Consider the following 10,883-nt stretch of genomic DNA (forward strand, 5'->3'; position numbering starts at 1 on the left):
ACTCGTTGTCCTTTGTGCTATCTCATCTGCTTTTGATGTCACCCCCGCCACTGCACTGACTTTGATCTTGTGATAAATCAGCTTGATATATGCTGGGTATAATCATGATGCTGATGTTTTGATGCTGTAAATTGTTTGCAAGTCCTGATGATAATTTTTTTTAAGGATTAGTTTAGACAAAAATGAAAATTCTGTCCTAATTTACTCTCCCTCATGTCATTCCAGATTACCTTTTTCTTCTGTGGATTTAAAAAAAAAAAAATGATAATATACTGGCTTGCTTTTTTCTGTCAATTCCATTGAATGTGGACTCAAGCTTTCAAGCTTTAAATAGGATGCAAAAGCACAGTAAATGTATGATAAAAATAGTCCATCCACCTTCTTAGCTATATTCCAAAAGGAAGTATTCCAAAGGCATACTATTGCTTTTTGCAATGAATACACCCAGATTGAAGTTGATGTTCACTTAAAATCTTGGCATCTGCCCTAGCTTGTTCATGAGAGAAGTAAAACTGTCCAACATAGTCTCATGACAACTCTAAATTCAATGCGGTTGACTGTTGTACTGTTAATGAATATAACCTGTGAGGCTCATCTTGTTCCAAACCCACAAATGTTATTGTCCTATTAAATTCATGGGGAGGTTTGGATAAGGGGTTAGAATTTATGTTTAGGTTTTGGGGTTAAAAATTTGAACAAATCTTAATAACACTGTTCATTGAATTAATTATTTTCTCTATGGGAGTAACAGTTGCATTTGTACAAGCCAACTCGTATGATTTTCAACATCTCGTTCTATTATTACGACTTGTCATGACACTGAATTGCGTTATCTAATTTTATATGAATACTGTACACAAAACTGATTGGAGTTTGTAGTTCATGGATCTGACTGATCTGTTCAATAACTCGATGATTTGGTCATAACAGTTCTTGAGATGAGAGCTCTGAGAGGGTAGGATTATCAATAAATAAATCAGATTCTCACACAAAGGTGTTGCATGGTGTCTGAAGACTTGGAATATGGCACATTAGTCATATGGACTGCTTTAATTATACTTTTATAGTGCTTCTGTGTTTTTCAAAGCTTGAAAGTTTCAGTCCTCATTTATTGTAATTGCAAAGAAATGCTGTAAGCGACCAGTACATACTCTCTTTGTGGCTGCAGAAAGAAAGTGATACAGGTTTAGAACGTTTTTTTTGTTTTTGTTTGGTGGTCTGATCATTTAAGTCATTGTTAGTGTCTGTATTTGTGTGTACATTTCCAGGATGCCAAGTTCGTGGAGGAGAGGAGGAAACAGCTACAGTCTTATATGCGCATTGTGATGAATAAACTGATCCAGACACTGCCTAAATTCACTGCCCAGCCCACCAAGGAGACCTTACTGCAGTTACTACCATTCTGCAAGTGAGCAAATGCACACACAAACACACACAACAATTCACATGCATTAACCATGAACTATAGATGAGGAACATGCAGCGCAACGCCATGCACTCTTTATGGCTCTGTATTTCAGTGCCTCAATGTAAAATACAGGCCAAAGTATAGTTGTCACTCAAATATGCCAAGCCAATAAAAGATTCAGATTTCTAAATTAAGAAACAATGCTCAGTCTTCCTTTATTATGTGAGATGCACCAAACTAGCATTACAGAGCCTTTCTGTAAAAGGAAATGTAATTGATAATAATAATAATTCCTTGCATTTATGTATCTCTTTTCTAAGCACTCGAAGCATGCTTTACATAGTATAGGGGGAATCCTCAACCACCACCAGTGTGCACCACCCGCCTGAATGATGCGACGGCAGCCATAGTGCGCCAGAACGCCAACCACACACAGTCTATTATTATCAATGATCATTATTATTGTTATTGGCTGTCAAGTTCTGTTGCCAATGTGATTAGTTTATAAAAAATTATGAGTTAACCCTACAGGACCAGTTGCTTCCTGCATTTTACTTTCTAATTGTCATTTCAGAATAGCTCATCAATCTATCAGCTCACACACTGCATTTGATTGTTTTTGTTTTTTATTTGGTGAGTGCTGGGTCTGATGCATTTATGTTATTAAAAAGCCAATTTTAGAAATGTTACCCTTATTTCAAATCTGATTTAAAGAAAACCTTTGGGACATTGTGAGAAGATAATGTCTTTTCGGTTGGCTATGACTGGAGAGAATTTGTGTGCTATGGACAGATGAGTCCAGCTGGTCTTTAGATGCCATGAGAGTTGGACGTGATGAATGAATAGACAAGAATGTTTGAGAACGTTACATTTTGTCACAAACGCTATCCAACTGGGAAATGACTCACAAAGAACTTTGAGTCCATTCTCTATGTGCATTGAATTACTTTTGTTGTGTATTTACAATGCACCGTTTACTATAGTTTATTGCTCGTGTTTTTGAACATGTGCTGTCTAGGAACCGTGTTACTTCTCGATAAATTTCTGTTTGTCTTTTGGATCAATTTGCCTCTATGACTTATGTGATTAACAATGCTTTTCTATTCGCTCTTGTGCTCTGGAAGCATCTCTCAGACCTGGAGTAGCTGCTGACTGCCATTTAAATACACTGGTGATTACATGCCCATGCCAATAAAGCCGCCTCCTGGCAAACAGACGGAGCGGAAGGCTGTCACACAGCAGTTATAGTGAGTGTGCGCTGCCAACGAGGGAATCCTTTCATGTTAAAAACACTCTTGTGTGCCAATTCATAGCATCTCCTCTCTGTCACTGTCAGTTTTGAGTGGGGCCGAGGCCGACAATTATCTTTTAGAAGACGTTGTTGTGAGGAGGTTTTGTGGAACAAAAAGTGTTTTCAGACTTTGAGACTTTGCTCTAAAATGGAAGACACTTGGGCCCACCACATCTTGACAGTGCAGGACTGCTTCAAAGAGCTTCCAGCAGTTGTCTGTTCTTCTGCTGGAAGACTATTTAATATCCTGATGCTTTCCCAAGCTACAGGGGCCACATCCAGTAATCCTCAATTCATTTTCAATTTGCAGAGCCATTTCGAAATTTGCTTTATAGAAATTTCCTGCCTAAAACCACAATGAGAAGCCTCTCCAGCGGAGGTGCAGGGTATAGATAGATAAGTGTGTCTTGTTCCAGGGATAAATTAAGAGCTGAATCTCTTCATTTCTTAGAGGTTATGTAACGTGAGGAGGCTCTTTCAGGCTTCTGTTTAGACAGCAGATCTGCCTCCTGCCTCATGGACCGATTGAATAGTGTCTGTGTGATTGTGTGCATGTGCTTGTTTGTGTGGAGCTGAGTATGGATGGATGGATAGATTTATTGGTGGGGGGCATTACTGCACCCCACTTACCTGCTTCTAACTTCTGACCTGCTGCTCAAGCTTGATTGAAAGCTGCTCAGCACTTCATTCTTTCCATTTTTCTTTGGCTCTCCCCCTCGCTCTTTCCTTCCACCCAACCCTCTTCCCTTTTCTTACTCTTCTTTTCTGTCTCAGTCCTGTGCCGATCTGTCAGTAGCAGTAAAGCAGAGGAGAAGCTGATCATGGGTTGCATAACCACATTGCTGACATACTGTTCAAATTTAATTTCCTTTGAAAACCCTCCACCATTATTAGCTGAATGTAATCTGTACAAGCTAGATTAGTTTGCTATCCACACCGGCTGCTCCATAAATGGCTGCGCCTTCATGCGCTCTCAAAAGTGCTCTGTCACTCTTTGTTATTTTGTTTTCTGTACTCTTTGAGGATTTGTTCTTTGAGATTTGTTCTTTGTTGTATCATACATTACTATGCGAATCACTCTGCAAAATTTTCCATCCTTCGATGCAGAATCCCAACTAAGATTTGTCTTTTGGCTATAAACACACAAAAAACATTATTGTCAGGTGGTCAGTGCAGTGGCAGGACCTGGCACAGGGGATGTAGGGATTTCTGACTTAAGCCTGATTTTCACATGGAAGAATCGGAAGTTCCTTCAAATGGACGAACTAAAGCACCCTTGGCAAATGAAGCCTCCATTCATACAATGCACAATGTTGTTTTAAAATGAATTTATTTAGGGTGATGTCACTGTGTTTAACGTACTGTTCCAGCCACAAGTAAAGCCAATAATACAGGTTTTTCTCTCTGTGGACAGCCACATTAGGTGCTGTCGCTCCTTTGCTTTATTAAACTTGTCACGGCCCCTTCCACTTTTAAAAACTCCAATCTTTCTCTCTATTCATTTGTTGTGGCCTTGCTGTCTTTGTGGAGTTTGTGTTGCAAATCATGTAAACAAATACACTTCTGCACTATCTTTGAGAGACAGGCTTCAAATTTATCCATTTTAATGACTGTAGCCTTGCTAACAACTTCTCAGCTGGCATGCGTAATTGTAAATAAAAAAACATAATGTCCAAACCACACCCACGATTAGTTTTAACCAATCATCAATGCTCTTTGACCAGCCGAGTTCTCCTAGGTCAAGAATTCCAGAGATGTGCGCAAACAGGAGCAATATCAACAAACAAAAACGTCACTGCAGTTCTTCATCATTTGTAGGCGAAACAAGCAAAACCTGTTCACACAGTAGGTATAAATTAGACTTGTGTGTGCTGTTTTTTTTTTCTAACTATTCAGACAAAATTCCTTTTAGCGGACAATTAAAAAGCTCCGTAATCCCATAGACTTGCATTAATAGAATGTTTAAACACAGGCCTATCATCTAATGTTAGTGATTTCAAACTCCAGCCATCAAAACTCTCACACGTACAACCATTTGTCCACCTATCCAACAACACTACCAACTAGAAGTGAGAAGACCATAGTAATACCTAGCGATAACACCTGCATTAAACACCTGAAAGGCCTGTATTCAAACTTTTATATCTAATTTAGACTTTCAGACAAGACTTTGTCAAGCTAACATCAAAGTTGGTCTTGACAAACTTTACCTTCTGTGTCTAGTTGTGTATTTATAGTTCTGTTAAAATAAGGGGGGCCCCAAATGAGCAAGGACCTCCACTTGGTCAATGGCTCCCCCAAGGTCACGAGTGACATAGTTATCAGGGTAGCCAGCATATAAGCCAAGGCTGGAGTTGTCATATGATGAGCTGCAGCTGTGTGTGTATAGTGGCTGACCCTCAAATGCAGCTGATGTCTATGCAGACGTCCCTCAGGACTCACACACCGTCTCTGACATACATAGACTCAGCCTCTGGGGCATTCCGCTCTGCACTCAACATGGTCATATTTGAGTTTGTTAGTCTTGAATTAAAAGCGATGTCAGTGTGTCTCGGTGCAGCCTGTGAGAATGAAAGAAAAGAATTTGTTGCAAAGAGCTTGTTTCATTGTTTATTTACTTACAGCAGGGACTCTGACATGTAAGAGCATTTAGTGATTGTCAGTGCAAAAAGAACATCTGTGAGCTGTTGTTTTCACTGCTTCGTTTAAGCATGTCAGTGCATGGTGGAAGCTGTTTTTCATAGGTATTACAAATATAAATTGAACACCTAAAGACCCCCGGGCCCCTTAATGCCAGGCAGAGAAGAAACAGCATGTTATTTTTAACAGAAACTAAAACTAAATGAAAGAATTTTTGTTAACATCAATAAAATAAATAAATTACATAAATAATTAAACTAAACAAATGTTTATGGCTAAATAATCAAATAAATAAAATACAAATTACTACAAAATAATTTTAGTTTTAACTGTTGATGCAAAGTACTCAAAAATTTTAAATATTTATTTTCAATTCCTTCATTAAAAGAATGCCACTAGATTGTGATAACACTAGAAGGCCTTGAGAAATGTAACTCTTTAATGGCAATTTAAAGGATATCTTAAAGTCGCATTCACACAGCTATCGACATTGTCGTTTGGTGTTGCTAGTCACTTTAATATGAAGTCGCTAGTATGCATTCCTACTGATGTCGCTTTAACGTTATTAGTATAGTGTAGTATATATTATTATAGTAATAATAGTAGCTTTTGAAATGCTTATTACAGATGATACTGCCAGTAAAACTAAGATATCATTCTATTTTGACAAGGAATCAGTTCTGTTGCCTCTAAAATGGAACATTCTGCAAGGGAGAAGCATTTTATATAGGATAATCTGCAGCAGTGCTCGTTGCATCATAATATTAAACAAGATGAACAATGTATTAAAATATGAATCAAACTCACTCAGAATGCAGATTGTATCATCGTTTTATTATATCGATGCATGCGGTTACAGACAAATGATACTGAACAGTGAAATTCCTCAACATATAACTTAACCCAAGTATGTCAGAGGAGACAGATGCCGTGAGCTCCACTGTCTTCACTCTCATCGGTAGTGGCTCCTGAATGTTGCTGTTCATTTGAATAAAGCTAAACTTTTCTCAGCTTTGTTGTGTCGCTCGCCACACATCTTGACGCCAAAGGTCATTGTTACTCATGTCGGCGGAAGTCGCTGAGCTGGCATCCTGTCATTTTGTCACTCTGTGTCGCTTGCAGTGTGAACGGGGCTTAATACATTAACTTTAGCAGCACTAAAAAAAATAAAAGCTAAAATAAAAACTAAACGGAAATTACAAAACACTGGAAAACTAAAACTAAGCTAAAAATATCTGTAACAAAGTAAAAACTAAACCAAATTGAAAGGACAAATTATTTTATTTATTTAATACAATTATTATATATTATATTGAAATGAAAACTAAAATTCAAACTCTTAAAAGTTTTTTTAAATAATTTTGAAAAACTAAAACTTAAAGTGCTAGTTCATCAAAAATGAAAATTTTTATTTACTCACCCTCATGATATCCCAGGTGTGTGTGACTTTCTTTCTTCACCAGAACACATTTGAAGAAAAACAAATATCAGCTCATTAGGTCCTTAAAATGCTTTTGAACTTTTGAAGCTCCAAAAATCACAGACAGCAGCATAAACGTCATCCATATGACTCCAGCGGTTAAATTATTGTCTTCTATGATTGCTTTTGGTGCAAAAAATACAAATATTTAAGTACTTTTTATTATAAGTCATCACTTCCGGTCAGAAGCGGTATGTGAGTGTAACACCATCGCGTTGGCATGTGAGACGTGTGAGAATTGACACACGTGTGACACGCACGGAAGAGCAGCGCTGTTTACAGCTGAGTAGGAGGAATGCTGTACAGAAGGTTAGTTGGTTTTGGTTTAGATCTGTTTCTTTACCCACAATGGTGCTTTGTGTGCTTATCCTAGATGTCTCAACCGAGAGATAAATGTGAGATTACGTCAGTAACATGGCAATGTGAATACGTCACACAAGAGACCACATGAACTCGACACTCTCGTGAGTGCTTATACTGCTGCTTACCGGAAGTGATGGATTATAGTTAAAAAGTACTTAAATATGTATCTTCTTTGCTCCAAAAGTGATTGTATCACTTTAGAAGACATTCATTTAACAGCTTGAGTCGTATTGATGACATTTATGCTGACCTTCTGATCACCATCCACTTGCATTTTAAGGACCTAAGATTTTTTTCTATTTTGTGTTCTACTGAAGAAAGTCATACACACCTTCATACACAATTGTAACTAAAATAAATTAAAAATGACCACAGATTAATTTTAGTTTTTGAGGCAGAGCGTATAGTACAATTTTAAACCTTTACGAACCTCATTTATTAAACATGAAAATGCCACTAGATAGCGACTAGGCAGCCCTGAGAAATGTTATGCTGATATTAGTTAGCGCATTAACTTTGGCAGCCTAAACTACTAACATATTAAAATTAAAATTAAAAACTAGATATACTGTAAAACTAAGACTAAATAAAACTGTTAGAGAAAACGTAATGAAATTTAATCAAAAGGACAAATTTTATATACAAATTTAAAATAATTTAGTATATTATATATTATATAGAAATAAAAAACAAATAAATTCAAAACCATAGTGTCGCAAAGAGCTGAGACTTAATGATCTTTGCGTTTATTCTTTCACAGGGACACCCCAGCATCCAGTGAGAGTGGAACCAAAACTGCCCGATCTAAAGCCTCTAGCAGGTTTCCCAGGCCGGGTCACAGCTCGGGTCGGGAAGCCCGCAACCCTGAACCACAAAGTGGTGACCTTTAGCCTCTGAAGCACTGGTCTGGTGATGCAGAAACTTCTGCTGACCTCTAAAATCTGAATTGTGAACTTAAGTGTCTGAGGCAGTTATACGAGGTGCCGTGTGTACCAAGACTTCCCTCAATCTTCAGATCTCATCAGTATGACTTGACTGAATCCAGGATCTTCTATTATGGATGTACATATCGCCACAGGTGGAGACAAGTTGCGCTAAGGACCAACAAGCAGAATCAACAAGGTTGTCGGGTGGAATTTTTGGCAAATTTCAGTTTAGTGGTGGGACTTTCAGTTACAATTGTGCCTAATGTTTTATAACAGATGTTGTGTTTTGGGGAAATCCAGGATGTACTTTTTACTAACTGCAGTGATATCAAACTTTTATGAGACTGCATTGAGAATTGTGGTATCATCTGGAAATAACTTGCACATCATCATTATTTCAACTTGACTCTGACACATGGGACTCAAGTTGTTTTTTTCCTTTTTGTATACATTTTGTTACCACGCGGTGTTATGTATGAGGTACAATAATGCTGGATGTAATTTAATTATGAATGCATTATAATAGATTTACAAAACAAACACTCTCCACTGTCACCAATATGTAGAAGTTGCACACAATTAGGAGCCTTTCGATTTGAGATAAATGTCTACTTATGGTCAAAACTTGATTGGTCTGGGCAGAGCCTCGTCCTCCTTTCCCTGAAAACCTACCATTGGAATTTTCCAGGGCTGCCATTGTCCTCGATGACTAGATAGTACTGTTACACAGAAACCAGTGCAGACAGGGCATGTTGCATTGTGTTTGGACTGAACAGAAGAGATTTTCTAAGCCAGGGATTCTCCACTGAATGAATTAACCAATAATTTTGCCTTGTTTTAACTGGAAGCACAGTGGTGAAATTGGCCAAATTTATGATCAAATAGTTTTTTGTTGTTGTTTTAGTTACTGACAAATGACAGCGATTACTGTTATGTAAATGGGGATATGATTAAATGAGTAAATTGTCAACTATGAAATTGAATATGATTTAGAATTGCCATCAGTTTAAGATTCTGTTTACCTGTAAGCATTGATGGATGAAGAGTAGCAGATCTATTTACTAGTACACAACTGTATCTGATGTTTTTTCTCCAACAGAGTAGCTTTCTGTCACAAGTTGGTGTGACAAGAAGCAGCTGTTTTTGCAGTGGTACTGCAGCCAGACTTTGAGTATAAGAGCTTGATGAATACAAGAATAAATGCAAATACAAACACATTAAGTTGTTTTTGTGTATTGGATACACTTGATTGGGGGATACTTGTGAATATCCCTAACTTTATGGCATCAGAGTATTAAATTATGTATTCAAAGATAGACAATTCTTTAAATGGTAAAAAATGTGAGCTGTGTTGTCTCACTTTGACATACTGTAGGTTGCAGGATTCTTTTTTCAATTTAAAGATGAAGTGTGTAATTTTGACCAATGACATGATCACACTGAAAAATCGACATACTGCTTACAAAAGTTAATGTACCATGAAATTGAAACCATTCACCATAAGACATTTTTGCATTAATTTAAAAGTGATCTACCTCTGAGCAACCTTCGAGACATGGGTTCTGGTCCTGCAGGAACCAGGAAGTAATCGTGCCCACATAAACAATGGTGAGCTCCATTTGGAGGTTTACTTTCAATCTAAAACTATATGTCCACTGGCATTTAGGTTCAGGGTTGCTTTGGGTTAGCCGGCAGAGTTCATAAAATATGCATTGCTCTTGACTGCACTACATTATTTACAACTAAACATACAAGCTTTTGCCTGCACCCTGTGGACATTCTACCTTGTATGTGATCCTCTCATATGCCTATACGTTCATCAACACAATTTTGGTAAGCACAGACCGATTTCAGCTGCAGAACTTTCAATTTACTGTCGCCGAACTCACAGTGGGATCAGTCTGAGAAACCAGTTTGAAAACAGAGATACGTTTTCAAATTGCATTTGGAGTCGCAAGAGTAACAGAAATTGCATGCTTCACCTTCAGTTGTGTTTATAATTTGTGTTAATGTGAGTGACAGCAAAACAAGGTGAATTTTACACAGCCTCCAGGATGCTATGATTCCACTATTAGAAAGAATTTAGTTTTTTCTCTCCAATTATTGGTCCTGTCTGTCTCCTAAGACTTAAGTGATACAAAGTATCCATCAGATGATTAGATAAAGAAGTAAAGAAAAAGCTATATTTGCATATGCAAAATCCTCAAGCAGTCTCTTTAAGTGGGTTTTGCTCCTGAGACCTGCTATCATTTGAAAATAAACAACTAAAATATCTCCGCAAAACACCTTTTGACGATGCTGAGAAAGTGATTGTAGACGTTATTGGGCACACATCAAGCCATCTAAGTATTGTTGTAAATAGTTTTCCAGGTCTACCATGTCATTTGTTTTGACTGGCTTCTTTTAGTTCTATTTACACTGCAAATGGTCCCACACAGATTTAGATCAACAGGCTAAATCAAAATTCATTACTTCACAGTTATCACTCATTAGAACTTTCTGCTAATTGTCCTTTCTTTATAAACTTGTGTGTGATCTCTTCTGCTGCTGCTTCTTACAGTAGTTCAGTCATGTCCCATATGACTGCTATTTATAAGACTTTCTGTTATCCCTATTGTGGATCTTTTAGCCATGGCTTTTGATATTTGTTAAATTACACTACTGACTATACACTTGATTTGGCTGAATATCTTATATCATTAAGTTGGCTGAGCTGACTTGCATGTACCCCAAAACTGTGCTCCTCTACCTCTCCGGGTAGTCATAAGCTTTTGA

At 37.5% G+C, this 10,883-nt stretch overlaps 1 protein-coding gene across 3 annotated transcripts in view; it reads left to right on the top strand.

Annotated features, from left to right (window-relative positions):
- Nucleotides 1–9,344, top strand: part of LOC127633859 (sorting nexin-29-like) — a 133,071-nt gene extending 123,727 nt beyond the window's left edge. For all 3 annotated transcript variants that reach the window (XM_052113212.1, XM_052113214.1, XM_052113213.1), the window contains 2 exons: nt 1,269–1,408; nt 7,943–9,344. In XM_052113212.1, coding sequence (XP_051969172.1) covers nt 1,269–1,408; nt 7,943–8,072 — 270 coding nt within the window. In that variant the 3' untranslated portion in view covers nt 8,073–9,344. The remainder of the gene's footprint in view (nt 1–1,268; nt 1,409–7,942) is intronic.
- Nucleotides 9,345–10,883: the final 1,539 nt, after the last annotated feature.

This window comes from Xyrauchen texanus, chromosome 40 (assembly GCF_025860055.1).
Source record: "Xyrauchen texanus isolate HMW12.3.18 chromosome 40, RBS_HiC_50CHRs, whole genome shotgun sequence".
In the NCBI taxonomy this organism is placed as follows: domain Eukaryota; kingdom Metazoa; phylum Chordata; class Actinopteri; order Cypriniformes; family Catostomidae; genus Xyrauchen; species Xyrauchen texanus.